At 42.6% G+C, this 22,856-nt stretch overlaps 1 protein-coding gene across 2 annotated transcripts in view; it reads right to left on the reverse strand.

Moving 5' to 3' along the window:
- Positions 1 to 617: 617 nt before the first annotated feature.
- The window catches only part of BAK1 (BCL2 antagonist/killer 1), a 42,856-nt gene continuing 20,617 nt past the window's right edge, over positions 618 to 22,856 (reverse strand). For both annotated transcript variants that reach the window (XM_048498502.1, XM_048498503.1), the window contains exons 3-6: positions 10,462 to 10,597; positions 10,214 to 10,357; positions 7,285 to 7,465; positions 618 to 6,742 (exon numbers count right to left, since the gene is read on the reverse strand). In XM_048498502.1, the coding sequence (XP_048354459.1) occupies positions 6,638 to 6,742; positions 7,285 to 7,465; positions 10,214 to 10,357; positions 10,462 to 10,597 (566 nt within the window). In that variant the 3' untranslated portion in view covers positions 618 to 6,637. The remainder of the gene's footprint in view (positions 6,743 to 7,284; positions 7,466 to 10,213; positions 10,358 to 10,461; positions 10,598 to 22,856) is intronic.

A 22,856-nucleotide genomic window follows, 5' to 3' on the forward strand; every position in this document is an offset into this window, starting at 1 on the left:
CTGGGACCTTCATATCTGTGAGACTGCCTCTCTCAGAACAATCCACAAAGAACGTTATGCTCAGGAAGTAATAACTTCCTGTTGGTCCCTGACTTGAAAAGTGTCTGGCAGTCCTCAACCAGAGCCAGAGCCTTTTTGTCTCTGCCCCCAGCCTGGTGGGAACAATCTCCCAAGGGAGACCCAGGCCCTGCGAGACATGCTTCAATTCCGCAGAACCTGTAAGATAGCAGTTCCGGCAGGACTGTGGTGGAGGGCAACATGTCAGCTGGCTTCCCTACTCCTCCCTTTTCTCTGTCCCTTTTCCTGCACTTTTCTTTCTGTTCCTTTTTTGTTATTATTTTCATGGCCTTTCTCTTTTCCTCTAATGATTTGTTCCCGCCCTCTGATGGCTTCTACTACTTATTGGTTTTGGGGTGACAAGAATGGTAATTTGTGGCACGGTGTGATTTTATTATAGTTTTAAATTGACTGTTGTGAGCTGCTCTGAGCCTGTTTTGAAGGAGGAGGACAGGATATTAAACTAATAAAAATAAAGGATCTTTTACATTAGAAAACGTCATTTCCTCTCACATATTTTTAGAGCAAAACCTTGGAAAAATCTGCTCATTCAGAACCAGTGTTGCATATATTTTTTTTATTTGGAAATATATATTACAACTGCTACTATTCAACATTTATTTATTGCCACGTGTGCTAGGCACCATACCATTTAAGTACACAAAAGATGCCACTCTCCAGTAAGACAACCCAGTGCATTCCCCAGGGATATACTGTGCAACAAATACTTAAAGACTCCTCCTTTGTCAATATAAAAAGGCTAATTTCACATCCCCAAGGGCAGTAGCACCACGATGCCCCCCTCAGTGGAGGGGTCATTTCCTTTCTTCTCTGATGGAGGTAGAACAGCAAGTGACTGGATTTTCCCCTGATGCGTAATTAAGGCTTGTTCTTGTACATCAAACTATCCACGTTTACTTGAAGGGCTCCCCCCTCGTTTTGAGATCAGAAAGAAAAAATAATTGTTAGACGTGCATAGTCTGTTAAATATTGTAGACAAGTCACATTTTAAATACAAAATCAGTGTTCAACAAAAAGCTCCCTTCTTCCAATCAGTGTCTTTCAAGAACCAATTGTCTGGCATTCCATCCATTATTTAGCCGTCATTCCTGTGACTGGGGCTGCTGCTCAGTGGCAGAGCATCTGCTTTCCATGCAGATGGTCCTAGGTTCAATTGCTGGCATCTCCAATTAAAAAGGTCAGTTCATAGGAAACATGAAAAACCTTGGAATGCCAGTCAGAAGGTACAACCTTGATATATCATGGAGCTGGCTTAGTACAAGGCAGTTTCATGCATAGTTACTCCTGTGACACAGCCCCATCCAAAGGGAGGTAGTGGGCTACCACACCGATGCAGCACCATCACGCTGCTTCCATAGAGGCTTCTCAGTGGCACGGGGAGGCTTGCAATTTGCAAAGATCTCCCTGCTGCCAAAACACCTCAATGGGCCACAGTGGACATACGCCACCCAAAAGGGTGGCTTAAGTCCAAACTGTGGCCTACCAGTATAACACTAGTAAAGACCAGGAGGAAGCTGACTAAAGTTGGCTGATCCCCTGGCCATACCCCAGCTACATGCGCAGCAGCAGGGTCCTGTGGGGCTGGTGCAGCATTCAGTGCCATGTTCCAGCATGGGAGGGTGGGAGTGCCAGCGATGTCTGCATGCCAGCAGGATCACCCCGATGCCGGGGCAAGTGCCCCGGGAGGGTGAATCTGCCAGTGTGGTGGCAAGCCTCTCCTTTTGAATGGGGCTCTCTGCCAAAAATTAATTATTATTAATGAAAATATTTATAACCCAACCAAAGAAAGCAACTTAAGGAGTGCAGCCCAGAAGTGTCTCCAGGAGATGTTTATTCTGGGTGGAGATTCACATGATTGACAGCAGTTCTGGAATTAGGCTAATAAGATAATATAAAGTCCCTGCCTAGTTTGGAGCTATACTGGGGATATCTAGGTTAGGGCTATACTGTGTATTTAAATATTTCTATGCTGAAATTATACCTAAAATCTGTTGTTTTTTGGCTCTGGGATATCTAGCAAAAGGAATTCCAAAAATTCTGAATAATTGGAATTGCACGGTGGGGCGGGTGGCTTTCAACCTGGGTATAACTGGCACTTGGACTACAAAGAGTCCTGCCAACAGTGGCAGTAGACCTGGTCTCTGGCTATATGGATATAAGTAGTTTATACAAATATAATACAAAGTAAGAGAAAGTGACTTGTAGCTACATTATGGTTTCAAGTACACATGTAAAAACCAAACAGAGGCTTCCTTCCAAAAGACTTTTCTGTACCTCAAGGAGATCTGATTTCTGGGCTCTCTCAGTGGCTCATTCGTCTGGGATAAGATCTGCCCCGGAAGTGTCTCCAGGAAAATTTGCAAAGCTGAAGAGAAGCAACATCTCTCGTGGTTCAGAGGGCAGGGATTCAAGGCTCCCTCACAGGAGTGGTGGAATCTGGGTCACCTTGACTAGTGTGCTGATTAATGCCCGTAAAGTAGAAGATGGAGGAATTAAATTCAAAGCTAGACAGGGACAATTCAAATGACTAGTCCTCAGCATTTGTTTCCTTCCTTTGGTGATGTTTACATGGTAACAGGATAAATAGAATCCCTCAAACCATCATCTTATGAGCCAACATGGAGGCCTGTGGCCCATGACTTGGTACCCTCCAAGCATTAAAATATTATTGTTAGGTACTTGGGCAATCCAAATTCTATACCCTCCCTAGAAGCTGAATGCTGTAATATGCATATATTACATACAAAATAAGCAGATCTGCATGACTTATTTTGCCTAATTCATTCATAAGGAAGGGCTCAGAACTATACAGGGTATTTAATCCCCCTCTGGAGGTCTTAGTTCCTTTTGTGGCATCTTTCAAATAGGCATTGCTCACAAAAATATTTGCAGTCATAAGGACTAGACAGAATCTTGTTATTTTAAAATATGAAAGTTAGGATTCTCAGGAAGTTGCCTTCTATGTCCAGTATTAGTAAGTTGTTTCTGCAGAATCACTGCCCACCCTGCCCACCTGTATTTACTGCAGTGTTGGAGACACTTCTGGAACAGTAAATGCTGCTGTGGTGCCAAAAGATCTAAAACATAAAGTATGTTAAGATTTTAAAATACTGTATTTAAAGTCCATTCTAATCCATGGATCTGTAGACAGAATCCATTTCCTCCTGCAATAGGACTCAAAGCAGCAACCCTGGAAGGAACATGCAAGCTTGCAAGCTGCAATAATTCTCTATCAGGTCAAAACAAAAATGTCTAAGGGTCTACAAAAACTTTTTTGGAGCAATTCCAATTTCCAACTTTTTCTATCATGATTACTATTAGTGATTTCCCCTGAAAAAGAGCCATTTGCTGACAATGCACTACATCAATAAATCTTTGTGTGCCTTCAGGAATTTTGTTATTTCTTGTTCCAGTGCAGAACTGTTATCTGGTTAGAAACAGACTTTCTATTAACTAGCATCCACAGTGGCTGTCAGTCTTGGCAAACTGAGTGGGTCAGCTGGTGTTACAACAGACCTGCCTGTCAGACTTGCTTCTTCTGTTAAGCTACTGGGGAACAGCAAAATTCTTCCCAGCTAAGCAAAGAAATACAAACGTACTTTCTCAGCCGCCCCTTGAAACCTGCTGCAGACTCCTCCCAGGGAACAAACACCCCCCTCAAGCATTCAGTAGCAGTTCCACCTCTCTTTCAGACAATACCACAGTAGCTAGTACCCAATAGCAGACATTTTCAAACTGTGTTTATAGAACCCTGACCAAACAAGATTGGTTGTTCACACCAGAGTGCCACAGAAAATCTTTAAATGGCACAAAGTTTTAAACAGAGTTTAGAAAATTAGAGGTGGGTAATGGCAAACGACACTCCTGCAATTTTCCTGTTTTGCACTCTCCTCTACACAATAGGACGGGAAGCTTCTGCTTCCCTCTGAAGCAAATCTGAGAATGCTGAGGTAGAAGGCAATTTGGGAATAGGAAAAGTCAAGGATCTGGAGTCCCAAGTGTCTTTAATCCCAAGGATCTGGAGAGGAATCCTTGCAGGAATTTTTTGAGAGAAAGAAGCCAAAAGAGCAGTTCCAAGTCCCACTACAACAAGAAGTGGGTCTTGAAGAAAGCGCTCCTGATCAGAACCTGCTACTTTGGGATTTCCTTTGAATTCTTGCTACAGACTGCAATATATTACTTGTGAAATAATATATACTTGTGAAAATATTACTGTAGATAACTGTTTTTAATGATTATTAGTGGATAGTCACAGATGTGCCTACAGATGTATTTTCTGGTGTCCATCTGGTTCTTCCTCAAAGTAAAGAGTCAATCATGGCTTTCCTCCATGTCAGTGAAGTAGAAGGCATTTTAGAAGATCCCAAGAGGCAACCTTTTTGTATCAGCAGGGAGCACCCATGCGGACAAAATCTGTCTTTGTCACAGAACAATGCTTTGCATGGAACCTCCTAACATACTGTGGAACCTCCCTAGTAATTGGACTCAGTTCCTATGGCAACCATTTTATGGTTCTCTACCTGTTTTCAAAATTTCAAAAGTAGTTCATTTTATCAAGGTTGGAAATCCCTGGGGTAATCTCTCAATGAGGGATGTGAACTAAGTGAGACACACAGTCCATTCTAATCCATGGATCTGTAGACAGAATTCATTTGAAAGGCTTTTCTTAAAAAGCTTTTCTCTCTGCAGTAATAGTTGGAACTTGATTGGGTTTATCTCTTGAGTAAATTTCCACAGGACTGGGCTAAAAGTCTGGGAATGAAAAGACCTTAATATAGGATTTGTACCTCCAAATATTGATAGCTAAATTTAAAATTTGAGCAAAACAAAAATATTGCTGGAGGCAGAAGAAAATCCAGTTAGAGGAACATTTAAAATGTAAACTTTGAGAATGGAGAGAAGAAACCTGTGCTACTTCCAAATCTCCAACTTAAGAGCTTTTGGTAAATAAGAGAGCCATGAAAAAGCTTCTAATGAGCTCTCAGTACTAACATGTTTATGGCTATGTAAAGCAAAGAAAAAGAATCCACTAAACGTGCATGCGTCCCCTGCTTGCAACTGCACGCACAGATGTTCGTTGGAAATCTTGGTTTCACTGAAGTGAACTAATGTTTTACCTAAGATTTCAACACAGCAATATCTAGTAACAGAAAAAGCAGAATGAGAAAAGATGTGGAATAAAGCTAGCTTTTAAAAAACAAAATGACTCCAAACACAAAACTGTTTGGAGTTAGACTCTGCACATGACTGCCTCCTGTTGCTCAGGATGCTGCATTTCAACAAAAATGGTTGATGAAACAACAAAGAAGAGTTCCAATTAAGCGTGGTACAGTTAACTGAGCAACTCTAAACCCCTGTTTTCAGTGGAAGTGGTAAGAGCCTGCCCATTCTTAGACTTGTTTACTCAGAAATTACTCTTACTGATAGACTATGAGTGCATAGAAATGCCATCTTAAATGTGTGTGTTGGCTGAATCATGTACATCTTGTCTGGGGAAACAGTGACATCCTAATTAAGGAATTCATAGGGAACAGTTTTTCCACATCATCTGTATAAAGCAAATCTAAGACAATCAATAGCTGATTGTCAAAAGGGCATGGAACTACAACTGCATATTTAGAAAACAGCAGCCAACCTCCCATTCTTTGCCATGCTGCTGATTATCTTGAAAAGGCACAGACAATGCTGCTGTTGTGTAGGAAACAGAGTGGCATCCTCCAGATTAAAATGGAACAGAAATAAGGCTCTATTCAAATCCTTTCAAAACAGCTGGCCCTATCCATTAGTTGACAGACAAGGACTGATGCAGAGTAATAATGAGTAAGACAATACGAAAAGCCACTAGAAAGCACCAAGTGGCATGCCTGGGTGGAGAGGCACCTCTGAATTAATAATGAGGAGAAATCCTGAAACCCACATCTGATGCTGAATTGCTGACAAGATGTCTGCCGCCCTGGATATATGATGTCTAAAAATCTACTCCATAAATGTTGCATACACTCGTCATAAAAGGTGACCTGCCAATAAATTAAGGGACTGATAGGCACATTCTACCAATCAGCTGAACGCCACATGATTATTACAGCACCAGAAAGGTTCATGGAGTTGGGAAGAAGAGATCCAAATGCACACATGTGGAGTACACAATGATGCTGTACATGGCCTAGCATGTTTCTGCTTTCCATCAGGATGGGACTGCAAAAAGTTATATTAGAACTGGCCCTGAGATTGTTCTGGAAAAGGATTTGTTGTTCTTAGAGACTTCACAGAGGAGATACTCCCTTCTCTCTTCTTTGACACAGCATTGTGAATCTGTTTTGAGCAACCTTTGGTCCCTGTGGCCTCCAGATATAATAAATCCTCTTCCATGTTTCCCTTTAATACTACACTGTGGATTCCCTGCTTTGAATATACTGCTGCCACGCTGGAATTAACGCTGCCAGTTGCAACAGGGTTTTCCTTTGGTTGTTTCCTGAATCCTTCTTTCTTTGAAAGCATCGCCACAGAGCAGCACATCAGCAGCTGGCATGTGCATGGCCACTAGCATGTTTCCCCTCAGTCACGGCCTGAAGAAACGATGTACCACAAATTGACCCAGCAAGATCAACGCTGCCAAAGCGATCACGTACTTCAAGTAAACATTGCTTAAGTCCATTGCTGCCACCTAGTGGGAGAGAAAAATGTTGTTACTTTTAAAAGCCTGGTGACCATACCATGCAATGGCAGCTGCTTGTTGCAACATTTTGGAAAGAAAGATGCCCAAAGACCTGCAAAATGAATTTCTGTGTCTGTCTGATAAAGGGAGGGGGGGGGGGGTTGGTTGGGATATTTTATGCATCTGTCCTCAGAAACAGACATGTGTATTAAAGGGGGGAAAGTTTAATGTTTAAAGTGGTCCTAAAAGTCCCCAGTAGCTGATCTTGCTTCTGCTGAGGAATGGGGAAAGTGGAACAGAGAAGATCTGTGTGAAGAGGCTAAGTGAGAAGAGAAACTGCAAGGATGAGAGGTAATCACCTGGTACCAAAAGGCCACAGGGAATGGGGTGAGATGCCAGTGGGCCTAGCAGAGAAAACAGCAAGGGAACCTAGCAGATGATCAGAGGAGCCACACAGCTTTCCTGTCAACAGTGAAGGGAGGAGGTCAGATTTATACCACTGTCACATTAAGAGAAATAATTCTGTTCTTAAAAATGTGTTGGGGACTTACCCATCCTCCCTGCTGGGCAATCCACCGGGCAATGCGATTGTGAAGCACGAAGTCTACTATGAAGTGGGTGATTCTCCCCAGGAAGCCAGTCATCCCTTGCTGGAAAACATGGATTGCCATCCTGTAGCCAAAGCCCAGTAGTGCTATCACACGGCCCCAGTTTACACCACTTTCAAATAAACTGTGGAAAAGAGCAGAGGGTTCTGTTTTGTTTTCAGTCTGGGCTACCTTTCATGGCTGGCTACTTGCTGTCTCCTACCGGGACTTTGCTTGTTCATATTCCGCTGGCATCAATAAAGCATTGTTTGGACACCCAGCTGGGTAACAGTGTGCTGCTTTGTTCATCTGCACACAGCCAAGGCACTTCTGCAGCAAAGGTGCAAATAAATCAGACTGCCCCGTTGCCTTTATGCTGCCACGGAAGACAAACCACCCACATGAGCATAGCCCTGAACCACATCATGTTGTCCAGGATATTCCTTGTTGGAGGGAGCAGCAAATAAATCTTCCCGTGGAATTCAGACACTTCTCTGTGAGTGTTAAGTGCCCTCAAGTCGCTTCTGACTCTTGGGGACCCCATGAATCAAAGCCCCCCAAACCATCCTATCGTTAACAGCCTTGCTCAGGTCTTGCAAACTGAGGGCTGTGGCTTCCTTCATAGAGCCAATCCATCTCATGTTGGATCTTTTTACCCCCTTCTGCCTTCAACTTTTTTCTAGCATTATTGCCTTTTTCAGTGAGTCTTATCTTCTCATATGGTGACCAAACTACAATAGGCCCAGTTTAGTCATTTTAGAATCTAGGTACTTCCTGCAACATGTCTAAAGGAAGCATGAACTTCTTGAGAGAGGAAGCTACTGCTTTTCTCAAGGGCTGATCTTGCTCTGGAACATGCAAACTCTAGATCAGGCTCCAAAATGTCCCATTCAAATAGGGCTCAGCCACGTTATAATGAAAAACAAGTAAATAACACCTGCCATTTAGTCACAAGACTAAATCATGTTCTTGTGTACTGTTAATTGTCAGTGCTTGTGTATCAAACATTACCAGCAGTGGATCCTTGCAGATCTTGCAATTCCACTGATAGAGGAACCCCCAATTTATATTAGAATGATCCAGTAAACAACCTGACTTGGTCCTTTCCCGTACATACTGGGGAAGTAGCATGGGGAAAGGGGAAGGCAGAATGCAATGCAGAAGCAAAGCTCACTCTCTACTTATCAGCTTGCTGGAATATTTCCAAGATTTTCCATTTTCATCTTGTTGAAAGCAGAGGATTTGTACACAAATGAACAGCTTTCCCAATAAAACACACAGGCTCTGAAGTTTTCAAACGTGGGGCTACATTGGATATATCTTTTGAAGGTATGTAGCAGGGCCTTTTTTGTGGTGAGGCCCTATTTCTATGGAATGTTATTTTCAGAGGCTTGTTACAGACAGCTCATCCAAGTTTATTTAGGAAGGTATTTTGTTGACTGGCTGATGCTGCCCCATGGACTGTTCTTATCTGTGATTCTATGGTTGTTAGTTGCTTTAAGATCTTAATTGGCTGACTAAGCATTTTAAAACAATTACATAAAAATGAAATAGGTTAGCAGCACTATAACATAGATGCACAATTCAGTGCCTTATATGAACTTGGAAATCCACACAAACTGGGATATTTAGATGGCCTAGCATGGAATACAGAGCGTTAAACAGAGGAAAAGAAAGCACCATACGTTAATTTACCTGGCTGCAGAACATTTACCACCTCAAGGTGGTAAAACGATGAGAACAACGCTGCTTGGCTTCCCAAGGAGGGGAGAGCAGGAAGAGAGGACAGAAGAGACAGTTAAACAATAATCACAGAGGACTGGGAGCGGACGTACATCTGCACACAGGTGGGTCAGTGAGAACAACACTCTTGCTGCAACAACAGAAACCATGAAGGCTGCATCACAGGCCTTGCATTTGGCAGATCACTAGTGTGGACGAGTTTGGGGCTCCACAAAGCCACTCAACACTTTCTGTGAAATGTCCTTGACTTGCAGAATGCAGAAATGGGTCAGCCCCTCATTTTGCAGAAGGCAAAAGTCAGGACTCATGGGGGACTTGGATGGGACCCTAGGGAGTGGGGAAGGGTGACCACAAGTAATGGCTGGCTAATGAGCAAAGCCTAAATGTTTGTGGACTCCTAGACAAGCTACTCCTAGGAGAAGGCTTCTCAAAAGTAGCTTTCAAAGGAAAGAAAGGCAAACACTCAAATGCATTTTATTATTATCATGAAAACTAAATGGAACTTCAATGTCCAGCAACACTAAACCTAATAACCAAAGGTGCAGGGCAAATGACAAGGGTAGGCTGATCTTCATGGTCTGCTGAAGGCATCTTCCTGGCCGATGATACGGAATGATCTAGAGTTGATTCACCTCTGGTATGATCCAGCAGGGCATTTTGTAGTGGTGGTTTTAAATTTAAGTCCCATGTTTGCCTATCAACTGAGACTTGAAACAGAGTAGCTGTCAGATTTCTCCTGTGAGAAATCTGGGTCAGTCCCCAGTTAAGTTTCAAATGATCAAGGCCAAAATCAATCTCAAACATAATGCAGATAGGAACAGTAAAGTCCCATTAAAATCGGGGATGGGCTGTGTATGTGTGGAGGAATATCAGCAAGTCTAGGAAATATCTAAGAAGAACTGTGGTGGTGTGATGGCTTACAGCTCCAGGGAACAAGAAACTGGAATTCAATTCAGAGTTTCAAAACAATGGATGATGTAGTTGAAGCTTTAGTAGATCACTCGCATCTTTAGCCTTCATTTGCCCCTGCATAAGAACACTCAAACAGGGCTACATCTGGCCACTTTGGAAGCTGGAAACTGAACCCAATTCAACTATGATATTCTTGAGAAGGACCATAAGAATCTAGGTGGCTACCTGCTTGACTTACCTGGAGGCTATTCTGGTGAAGTATTCATAGGCATTGTCCCTTGTCAGATGCAGGGACTCCAGCATCTCACAGAATTCTTTATCATACCGTGCATTGATGTCATCACCAATGGTGGCCAGGCGCCTGCCTACCAAGTTGCTGGTGCTGCCGAGAAACAAATGGGTTAGCCAGGAACATGGATAGAGGCAGGCATTGGCCTTGCCTTCGATTCAGGGAAGGGACCAGGGTAAAATTCTGTGGCACTCTACCTGCCTGGCTCCTGCTGGATTGCAGCAATTTCTGGATCTATTGGCACATCAGCCTCATTCTGCTCCAACTCCTGCTGGTATCGGTGGAAAGCATAGCTCTGGAACACTTCTTCTGTCTGCTGGGCCACCTGGTCTTCTGCAGAAGAGACAGAAATAGAGGGAATGTCAAAGACAAGCAGGCAGCTCCAGTTTGAGAACACATTCAGCTCTTGTATAATGAATGAGTGCCATTTTGGGAGTGGAGGTGGGGATACAGGTATGGCTTCAATTTAACATTCTCTCAGCCACTTGACAAATGTGAAGCACAGCTTGCTGGCAACTCTGAACTCCCTGTCTAAAAGTTCATTGGACTGAAGCACCATATTGACCACTGTCACAGTGACCACAGTGCTGAAGTTAAGAAATCTAAGGGTTCTAGATGCTGCTTGCTTACCTCAGAACTAAGACTAGGTCAGCTTGCCAGTCATAGTCCCTCAGTCACAGCATTCTCTCCCTACTGCTTCTCATACTGGGAAAATTACAGAGTTGGCTGAGGTATTCAACAGGACAGACCTATCAGAATCCATAACAACTAATAACGTAACCTGTATTTTCAAAGACAAGATGGAGCTTAAACCCCTGCCCCTACTCCAGGTTGCTAGAGATTAGCCACAAGGGATGAATATTCCCAGCCCCCATTCTTCTGATTTGAAGCAGGTGTTGGCTGAAAAAATATGGTATGATCATTCTTTCAGGTAAGCACCTTATTGAAAGGTCCAATTTAGAGAGCAGGCAATTACTTTTTGATCCTTAAAGGGCTTAGAGTAGCTGGTTTAATTGGTTGATGATTTGAAAGTTGCCCATTATTAGCAATGGCTAATTGTGAATAATTATTTTAATGTGCTTATTCTCGGACTGTTGGTTTTAAACTCCTTTTATATGCTTCCTTGGGTCTCAATGGAAGAAAAGCAGGACAGAAGATTTTAAATTAAACATAGATAGCTTGGGGCCAGGGCATTTGGAAAAGCCGGCCCAACAGCTAAGACTGGCAGGAGACCTTGCTTTCTGTGTGTTTCACCACTGGAGAGACAGAGCCCTGCAGTCATGGTACCTTGGTTACAGAATTCCCTTCCCAAAGCAGCTCACCCATGCCCAGGTTATTTCGTTTTAAATACCTGGTGAAGATTTTGTTTAGTTAGATCTTTGTTCAGAGTTTGTGCGCATTTGTGTACCTGGGTTATTTTAGCCAGCTGGCTAAATAGCTTATCTTTTGTTCCTTGCTCTAATCCTAGATTTTAATGGTGGTTTAATACTGTATTGTTAGACTGTCTTTGTTTTGGAATGTATATTTTTATGTATTACTGCTGCTGTTCTACACCACCTTGACAACAATTTGAAGAGCGGGACGACTTATAAATCTTTTCAATACATTTCACAAACTTTTTTCCTGCATGGGGAACAAAGCTTTTGGTAATGACCACAAGAGGGCAGTACAAAACAAAACTAAGTAGACTAGGAGGAAGATCTGAATGGAGAACATTCAAAAGATATTTATGCAGAGGTTCATCATACCTGTTAATCCTCTTACCACCTATTAAGTATGCAACATCATAGCCAAATCACCCCAAGCCATTTGTGTCCTAACAATTAAGACATAAAAACAACACTCTTGGCAAGGCAACTACTTTTATAGGCATATTTGTAGTCTATATCTATAATATCTACTACAGATTTAAGGAGACCATTGTGTGACTGATGGACAGGGTTGCCAGGCCTATACTGGGAGACCTCCCAACAACCCATTTTGTTGCCTGCTGGTGCCTGACGTGCTGGCCGGAGGAAATGGGCAAGGGCCCACTAGTACACTGTTACTATCAGTGAAAACCACAGTGTAAATCCTAGAGCGCCCAATGATGGCACTACTGTTTTTAATTTGAACTGATGCCTGTGTGCCTGTCTCCATTCCACTCTTGGGGAATGCAGCTGCCAGTGACAGCCATCAGATAACTGCTTAACATTAGGTTTGATTGCTGTATGTCACGAAGTACCTGTGGAAGATACTGAGGATTTAGGATTTTATCCTCTGGCCAAGGTGAACAGTATGAAACAACTCTCCTCCACTGGCTATCAGAAGCCATTGCATGCGGGGAGAAAGGCTACCTAAAATCTTAACACTGGGTCGGCTCCAGCCAGCAGTGGCCATGTGTCCCATCTGCTGATGCGGAACTGCATCACTGTTGACCAGTGGTACTTTCTTCTGGCCAGGCTGATCAAAGAGCACAGTAACATCCCAGAACTTCAGAAGGCAGCACTGAGTGAAGTATTCCTGCACACAAACTTGCAAGGAGGAACAAATCAAGTCCCTGCTCAGTCCAAGTCTGGTAAGAGTCAGCAGTTTCTCTCTGGAGTGTGTGCCTCAGACATTTTTCTGTTGAAGCACTGCAAGCACCAACTCTTTATGTCTGAAAGCCACTGGTTTCTTTCCATTTTTAATGTCTGATTTGTATCCATTTAGTCCAGTGGTTCTCAACCTTTCTAATGCTGCGACCCTTTAATACAGTTCCTCATGTTGTGGTGACCCTCAACCATAAAATTGGTATATATAAAATATTAAAAGACCATTTTCCAATGGTCTTAGGCGACCCCTATGAAAGGGTCATTCGACCCCCAAAGGGGTCGTGACCCACAGGTTGAGAACCACTATTTATTTATTTATTTATTTATTTATTTATTTATTTATTTATTTATTTATTTATTTATTTATTTATTTATGGGATTTCTATACCCAGAGGCAGTGGCGTAGCGCCAAGGGGATGGGGGGCATGCCCCTGCGGGGGCATTCCAGGGGTGTTCCTGGTGCATTCTGGGGTGGACGGGTGTGGCAGAGGCACAATCCCCCTCGCTCTGCCCCTGGGCAGAAGTATTGGTCACTGGCCATCCGTCAGCTCCAAGGCAGCGAATCCCAGAAGTCCAGGCTTCCACTTAGCTGCACTGGTTTTCCAATCTGATGCCACGGAGGGGGCAGGCCAGGGTAACTCCGGGGTGGGGCCGACATTAGTCAACTTCCACCAATTTTATGGTTGAGGGTCACCACAACATGAGGAACTGTATTAAAGGGTCGCAGCATTAGAAAGGTTGAGAACCACTGGACTAAATGGATACAAATCAGACATACACAGACTGTCCAGTTAGGTCAACATAAATGGTAGAAAGATGTTGCTGGCTCATGATGGCATAAGAGAATTTGCTGGTGTGGGTTATTCTATTCCTGTCCCCCATCGAAAAATGCAATAATGTTCTGTAGAGATTAAAAAAAAAGATTGGCCATGTGTCACCTCCCTCATTTTATTTTCAAACCCTTACAAAGAAGGCTAGGTTGAGATAGAATGAATAGCCAAACATCACATGGTAAGCTACAGGATAGAGTGGACACTTGAGCCTAGATTTACCCATCCAAAACCAACACATCAGGTTGAACACCCCCCCACCCCGGGGGAAGGGTAGGGAGGGGGCCCATCATCTGGTCTTGGCCCAGGGAAGGGAGAGGGGAGGAGTGCACAATGTTCTGCACAATGCTGTCACATAATTGGGGGGGGGGAGGTGGCTATGGCTCAATGGTACAGCATCTGTTTGGCATGCAGAAGATCCCAGGTTCAATCCCTGGTATCTCCAGTTAAATGGATCAGGTGCCAGGTGATGTGAACTACTTGAGACACTGGAAAGTTGCTGCCAGTCTGTGTAGAGGGGTCTGCAACCTGTGACTCTCCAGATGTTCATGGACTACAAATCTCATCAGCCAATTGGCCATGCTGGCAGGGGCTGATGGGAATTGAAGCCCTTGAACATCTCGAGAGCCACAGGTCGCAGATCCCTAGTGTAGACAGTAATGACCTTGACAGACTAGTGGTCCAATTCAGTGCAAGGAAGCTACTTATGTATCATTAATTCTGGCCTAAAGAGAGGTAACAACAATTTATAGCAGGGAAAACTTGTGCACATGGCAAGGGCTTCACAAAAGGGCCATCAAGTGCAGAGACTGTCCAATGAGAATTCCATGTTGTCTTTTCAGTTTTTCTCTCCCTTCCAAGAACCATTTGGGATGTGGACTGACAGACATGCATAGCTCTATTTATTTTACACTTATAATTTCACTTCAAATAGGAGGTTAAATGGGGAAATGAATGGCATTCATCCAGTTCCACAAGGGAGGAACAAGAGATTTCCCACACTGCCCCAAAATGAGGATCAATTCTGTTAAGAGAGCTGGAAGGTGGCTCAGTTTCCCCAAGCCAGTCATCTGCACTATCTAGCTAGTTAGTAAGCAAATGTCTATCAGTGTTTTACAGTAGTTAGAGTGTCTGACTAGGATCTGGGAGATTCAGGATCAAACCCCCACTCTGTCATGGGAGCGTGATGAGTGACCTTGGGCCGGTCACTTTCTTTCAGCCTAACCTACTTCACAGGGTTGTTGTCAGGATAAAATGGAAGAGAGGAGAGTGACTTCAGCTACAAATTGGGGAGAAAGGTGTGGTACAAATGGAGTAAATAAATTATACATCTAATTGCAAACTGGGCAGTAGAATGTAGATTAAAAGATCAGGAAACTAAAGCTAGGGACGGACAGAGGGATTTTTCTACACCCCTGAAGGAAGTCCCAAGTTAGCTGAAAAATCGCAAAAGGGGTATTAATAGAAAAACACTTGTAGCTTTAAGAAAAGCTACTGAACTCTCTGTAGCCTTTTCAGAAGTTGTAGGCAACTACAGCAATATTGTTGAGCCTCCCAAGCCTTGGTTTCTCTAAAACAAATCCACGGAAGGAGGAGCAGGAGGGCCTGGAGAACAAATAGCCCTGAAAAGGATCCTGTCTGCCTCCCCTGACAGATCCCTTGATGGAAGACTCACTGTGCAACTGAGCCAGACTCAGCAGCCACCACACAACTGGACCAGACTTTTCCCAGAAGAGGCTCCCATGAGAAGGAAGACAGGAGGCAGATAAAGGTAGGTTGGCTGGTGGATGGGAAGGAGAGAAGGAAGCAGGAAAAGGAGAGCAGATATGAATCTTTTCAAGGAAGGGAAAGAGGAAGTTGCGGGGGAGAGGATACAGGGGGAAATGAGATACCCTCTTCAAGTCCTTGTGGGTTCACCACTTGCAAATAAATAATTTGTAAGTGCTCAGGAATCCAAAAAAGCAACAACTGCATCTTCATGGGGCTGGAGACAGAAAGTCCGCTTCTTTAACTGTATCTGGATTTCCAAGTGTCAAATGAAAACGTTGAGTTACTCTGCAGGTGCTACAGAAGTGGTAAGCATTTTTTTTAACTTGAAAGAACACATCAATTCCCGTCCCAATGCCTACCCTTTCACTCTTCCACTTGGCAGGCTGGAGGTATTCAACCAATTAGCATATTCAGTTCAAATGAACACTTGCATAACCGATCAGTATGAGCCAGTATATTCTAATCTATGCTCCTCTATGCACCAAGTCACACAGATTCCATCAAGATATCATAAGCAAACAAATAGCTCATAGATGGCAAACCATAACAGTCACCTGTATTTGAACATTAGCAATTCTGTATTTGAACATTAGCAATTCTCAAGCATTTCTGAGAAATCAAAAGCCAAAGGTTGCCTTCCAATAAACCCAGGGGGAAAACAGAAAACGGAACAGACTGAGTCATAATTTCAGTGTGTAACATAGAAAAGCAAGCAAAATATGAGTGTAGCAGGAAAGGGTTGCAAAAATTCTAACCACCCTATGTTGTAAGTAGTCAAGAAAAAAAAATCAAAACACCCATATCGTTCACTTTTGAAAAGCATCCAATGCTACCATCATGTTCTGGAAGAAGCAGCTCCAGGGCATTTTGGGAAGGAAGCTTCAGAGATTTATCAAGCCTCTACAGGTCAAAATTCAACAATGCCAGATCTCTTAAACATCACAAAATGCTTCGTCGAAAGCTTTCACGGGTGGAATCAAATGGCTGTTGTGGGTTTTCCAGGATGTGTGGCTGCAGTCTGGCTTTGGCAAAAACCACCAGACCACAGCTACACAGCCAGGAAAACCCACAACAGCTGATCACAGCATTTTTAAAAAGTCAATTCAAGCCACAGCCCCTTTTCTCCTATTACGCGAAGAAAAGACCACAATAGGTTCTCCTTTGGAAGGTGATCTTGGGGAAAACCGATCATATGTAGGTCTGCTTCCAGAACAATTGCACAGCCAAGCTGCTGCCAGCCACTGTGTTATCCCACCTACTTTGCAAAGCTGGCCTGTTCAAGAATTCCTTTTGAAAAAACATGGACACAGTCATAGCAATCTTTGTTCAATGATCTGAACAGAAAGAGTTGACCACAGACCTACACTCTGTGCCTGCAAGGTTATGTAACTATGATGGCAGATACAATTAAAATCAGCAATAATAACGGTTAATAAAATACCTACAAAACGTTCAAGAATTTCCTGCTCAAAAAACAATTTTTCTTTTAAAAAAATCCCCTGCCCTTTGCAGGGGATTTTCCTATTTTATTCCAGGGCTTGATTACCCTCAGAGGCTGTATTGAGGCATCGTAAACAGTAGAGGTTTGTCTGCAATAGGCAAGAACACAACTTGGTGTTGCGCTAATGTGGTGTCCTTGCACACGGTGCACAACTGAAAGCTTCTGGGTTTGAGAAGCCTTGAACTAAGCTCCAGTTTGCTGTGATGTCCAAATAGCAGGTACCTTGTTGAATCAGGGAGTGTCTCCTCTCCTCTATGTGCCAGGATTCCAAACTTTGGTTTAATCCCAGTTTAGAATCCAGGTGTAGGGGTGGTAATGGAGAAAAGGAGACAAACTTCAGTTCATCCAGGCACCTGCCTTCAGATGTCTCAATAAACTGGAGATTCAGTAGTGCTCTATCCAGAAGGGGAGGAGCAAGAGGATGATGAACGTACTCCAGGTGCAATTTGAGCCTGTCTCCTACACGCTTAGATGTCTGTGTGCAGCAGGAGCATTTCTTTATTTGAATGGCTAAATTCACCCATTCTCAGCAAGTTATAACTTACAACCACATAAAAATGGTCAGCTATAGCAGGCCACTCTGGAGTGATCACAAAACTGAACATGCACTAGAGCTATACAGGTAAACGGTAGGAACATGATCAGTTTGTAATGCCCTCAGACAAAATGAAAACGCTGCAGTCAACAAGACTGGGGCAAGGGGCAAAGCCCAGTTATGCAGCATATGGTTGCATACATGCTGTCCTATTCAAACTTCCAAATGGAGGACACAATGCTGGTTTTTAAAATTACAAGAGGGGTGACTGTGAAGGGAGTCTATGGGGGGTGTTGTAATCAGTGGTGGAAGCCAAAAATTTTAATAACAGCTTCTGATGGTGGTGGGATTCAAAAAGTGGCGCCGCTGCACACATGCACCTCCAGTCCCTATTGGGCAGGGAGGTTGCTTTAGTAACCCCTTCTCGGCACTCAGAAAAAATTAGTAACCATTTCTAGAGAAGTGGTGAGAACTTGTTGGATCCCACCTCTGGTTGTAATGTTTTGCTTCCAAGAAATTGTCATAGGCTGTTACTCAGGGCCAAACTACATACTCGTGTTTCTAAACAGTTGAGTTTGGATTGTCTGATGCCACACCGCAGCCATGGGAAATGGCTGTTAAATAATAAAAGCAAGCTCACTGGGGCTCAGAACACCACTGCTGGGGAAGAAGGGCTTCTGCCTTCCATACCCCCCTCCCCAAGCCATTTTCTGTGCCAAAATGTTGCTGTGATTGAATTATTTCCCTGTTTTTGCTGCTCCACAAGCATAGACTACTCCAGGTAGAGCAACAAATCAGGGAAAAAACTCCCCTGATCCCAGGCTGCCTTGGGTCAGGAAAGTGGCTTGGGAGGGAGTGCAGGAGCCTTTCTTCCCCTGCTGTGGTGTTCCAAGTACTGATGCCAGTCTCCAGGTGGGATCTAGGATCCCTGAGAATTACAGTTTATCTCCATGGCTGCTTTGGAGGGTGGACTCTATGGCCTTGTACCCCACTCGAGGTCCCTGTGCTCCCCAGGCCCAACCTCAACTCTCTAGGAGTTTCTCAACCCAGATCTGGCAACCTACTCCTCCATCTCCAGCCAGTGGCCAGAGGAGATCAGGCAACTTTAGTTCCAAGCCTGTTCTGGCAGGTTTTTTTTTTAAAAAAACACCATTCCCTGCAGCTGCTGTGTGTCTGGGAAACTTGAATCCTGCTAATTAATAACATGAATGTGTACTTTGGCCTTCAGTGGCCTTTATTCACACACAGAACACCAGAATGACTTTTAAAAAGGTGCAACTATATGCCTGACAGATGAAGAATGTACTCTGAGGCACACTTGGGGGGTGGGGGGACAACAGATGCAGTATACTGAAGCACACTTCTCCCACATCTTTTTTTGGGGGGGGGGGATGGAGGATGAACACCATATAAAGTCGTTCCTCAGCTTTTTAAAATATGAGCTTCAGCTTCTTCCTCAGTTTCATGTATTCCACTGCTGCAGTTTCATCTTAATTCATCAGTATATCTCTGACTCAGCCAATGCTGGGCCATTTCTCCTCAGGATGACCCAGTTGGATGATAACTGTTTATTCATTGGTGTCTGTCAGTGAGTTGGAGCACAATGTATTTGAAAAAAACTTGGAAAGAGAGGATTTGAAGGAGGAAATGATAGTCTTAAGGAAACTAGGCAACAAAAGTACCTTCGCCTTGGTTAAGTAGAGAGAATTACTCATGGTTTATAATAAACAACAACAACAAAGTCAGAATCAACTCATTGACCTTTAAACTAAACTAGCCAACATCAGATGTATCTTAAAAATTGAAAATATTTCCATTATGTGAACCTTTCCAGTTTCATTTCTCCACTTTAACACTGCTTAGAAACAATGGACAAAATCCACATGGAACTTTTCCTGTACAAGCACCACAGAAATTAATGGGAACAATAGAAGATCAGAGCTATAATGCACAGCATTGAACCACTCCCCCATTAGGTCAGAAGAGCTGTTTTCTAAAGTTAAAAAAAGTTATTGTTGACTTTTGGAACCTATACAGTTATCCTTTCCACATCACTTGGGTTAGATTTCCAGATTGCCCCCTGCAATCTGGAAATCCGCATAACATTTTTTGGCCTTTTCTTCATATCAGAGAATAAGTCTGATTTTTTTATTTTCTTGTAACTTTTAAAAAGAAATTATGTATATTTATGGCATTAAAAGAAAATATATATATGCTAGTATTATACAATACTATATATGTATTTTATGCATTTCTGAGTTTCTAAACTTTTTCTGTATTGTCTGCTGGCCTTAATGTGTCATCTTCCACAAAACTTTCCCAAAATTCCCATGAAATTTCTTAAGCCAATCCGTGATATATCAAAACTGCAATGGGGAAAGTCACAGTATGGAAAGCTTTGAGAAAACTGCATTTTAATAACACCTAAAAATGATGCAGGCTTCACTCCTTTGTCTTGTTCCTAAAAAAGGAGCACATGGGAAGAGGACACCACAATTTCTGTCCCGGGTAAAGAGAAGTATTTCCTCACTGCTGATGTGGATGAATATCTACCAATCTAGGATGGATTCCACTAGATACACTGAAATTACAGTATTTCTGCATTTGATTGGTGAATGTGGTCAAATACTGCTAAATCTAAAATTCCAAAATTAGATCAGGCACGAACTGCCAACTCCTATGTCCGCAGGCTGTATTAACCACATCAACTAATAATCATATCCTGTAACTTTGTGGATGTGTTATATTTTCAGAATGCTCTTTCATCAATACAAAGTAAGCATTCATCATTTATGATAATTTATAATATTCACTGTTGTTCTATAGTCTGGCTCTAAATTTGTTAGTAATACTTTTAATGAGGCACTTATGACTGTATGGTATGTCCTAAATGAAGGTGATTAAAGACTCTAAAACTTTTCATATTATGGTCTGTTCTTTTTTCTTCATGCCTACATGACTATACTCAGCGACGTAAGCCAAACATGCCCTCCATATTGCACCACTGCTTAGTAGAGTTCAGTTCCTTTGAAACTACCAGGTCCAAGCTCTTTTAAGGAACGTTGGACTCCAAGTGTTGAGACAACAAAAGGAGTGCTAAAAATGTATTTAATTGTGGGGGAGCAACAGTATGTCACCAATGTAAAGCCTCCAAGCTTCATCCATCCATGAGATACTGTCACTGATGATACAGACAAGCTGACCGTGAGAAAGCTCTTCAGCATTCTCAGTGACAGAGAGGAACCTTAGCTTAACTTAGTATTGCTCCTTAGCACAATAAGCTCTAGAGACTCTGATATGGATCTGTTGTCAAAGATCAGATGCTTCTATAACAAGCTGCCTGATAAGAGAAAAGCGATATTGCCATTCCTTTAGGAAACTCAACCCCATTAAAGATGTACTTTAATTCCCCTCCTTACTATAGCCCCTGTCCTACATGGCTTTTGGAGGCCCCATGATCCCCAGCATAATTTTTCTTGATGGTCAATGTGGACTCTTCCTTTCTCACCAGCAAAAAAGCTGGTTGGATCTGACCTATTGCTGCTTCCACATGGCTGGAAGTAGCATTAAAAGTCCATACTTGTTAACATCACCACAAGAATTAAAATAGGCTACATGCAAATCTTCTGGCAATACTCTGGAACATCCTGTGGTTGTTCCCATGGAAAATCCATGATAAGACTAGCAAGCATGCTGCCCAAGCAGAAAGACTGTAAGCTACACACAGTTCAGCTTATGCATATAGCCTTAAACATCTGCTCATACAAACCTCATGCCCTTTGCCTTGCCACAACTGAGTCAGTTTGGAGGCAAATGCAGGCCACAGTGAGATTAACCAAGTTCTGTTTGGCTCACCATGCACAAAGCAAGATCACCTACTTGACTCTGCTGTTTACAATTTTTCTGCTTCAAAATCTGAGTGACTGCTAGGTGAGAATTTGCTTCATATATCTGGGAATGTGGACTGTTGGCCATAAAAGTTTATGCTGAAATAAAAATGTTGTTGATCTTTCAAGGTACCACAAGCTTGTGGTTTATTTTAGCTGCAGCAGGCCACCACTTTGGGAACTGCTGTGGAGTTTGTGTAAACACTTCCAATGGCTGCTTATGCCGGTCCCCTCCTGTGTGTTTGTGTGTGTGTGTGTGTGTGGGGGGGAGGATTAAGAGTTCTCAGGCACCACCTAAATTTGGGTTTTATGATGTAGATTCTGGAATTTTAATGTCTTTAATTTGAATTTTGTGTTATATTGTGTATTGGTTTTATCTGTATTGATTATTGGCTTTATCTGTAGACTGCCCAGAGACCTTCAGGGGTGGGTGGTATACCAAATGTAAATGATGATGATGACGACGACGTCTGGCTGTTGTGGGTTTTCCTGGCTGTGGTATGATAGTTTTTGCTGCTTACGCACAACAGCCAGCTGATTCTGGCTGAGAAAGCCTTTGACAAATACCTTCCTGTGTCACTTCCTATCAACTTTTATATTACTATTTTTAAAAGGTATTCATGCAAGATCAGGATAAATAAATGGTGAGCAGGCAAAGGCTTAAAATCTAAGATTTTTCATTAGTGGGTTAAGTATAGCCTTAGAAGATTTGCCAACATATCATAATTTTAGAATTACCAGGGTTATCAATGGTAGATTCCCCACAATAGAAACACAACATCATGCAGACGGTTTTAAAAGATCAGCGCGTGGGATCGCTAGGCAAAACAAACTTCATTTATCTACTTTGTACAGCAAAATCGTGTGTGGATGAGTTGCAAGCAGAGGAAACCTCCCTGGGGAATCTCCACAGAGAATCTGCTGCAGCACACAAAATGGTGGACGCAAGTGGTGAAAATGAAAGTAAGAGGTTTGGGCAGGTGAAATAAAGCATTTCCTGCCTGTTTAGTCCACCCAGCAGGCAGAAAACTTCTTCAATCTGGGTTAGGGGGGAAAGATAGCTAGTTTAGCGATTTTTGAAAAATCTGGGTTGAGAGAAGTAAAAATGGGCTGAAGTCATTTTGGGGAAGAGAGCTGTGTGAAATTCTTCCCCAATTTTTTAAATAAACCCTCCCAGAGGTTATATTTTTGTTGTGTGTAATTCACCATAGTTTCATTCACACCAGCAGAAACAGGTATTAGCACAACCTTCTTAGACTGCATGGATCATATTTTAATATATCCTATTCAGAGTTAATATATAGATCATTACAGGAATTCACATAAATTCCACATTTCTGTATCACACATCACACACACACAAAATGTATTCTTAATCAAAATTAGATTTAATGGGTATCTCTGCAATCATTATTTGGCCATTATCAGATAGCTGAGGGAAGAATTAATCTAGGTATTTCTATGCATCTTCCGTTGCAGAGTTAATTTATAATTAT

Source organism: Sphaerodactylus townsendi, linkage group LG05 (assembly GCF_021028975.2).
Source record: "Sphaerodactylus townsendi isolate TG3544 linkage group LG05, MPM_Stown_v2.3, whole genome shotgun sequence".
NCBI classification, from domain to species: Eukaryota; Metazoa; Chordata; class Lepidosauria; order Squamata; family Sphaerodactylidae; genus Sphaerodactylus; species Sphaerodactylus townsendi.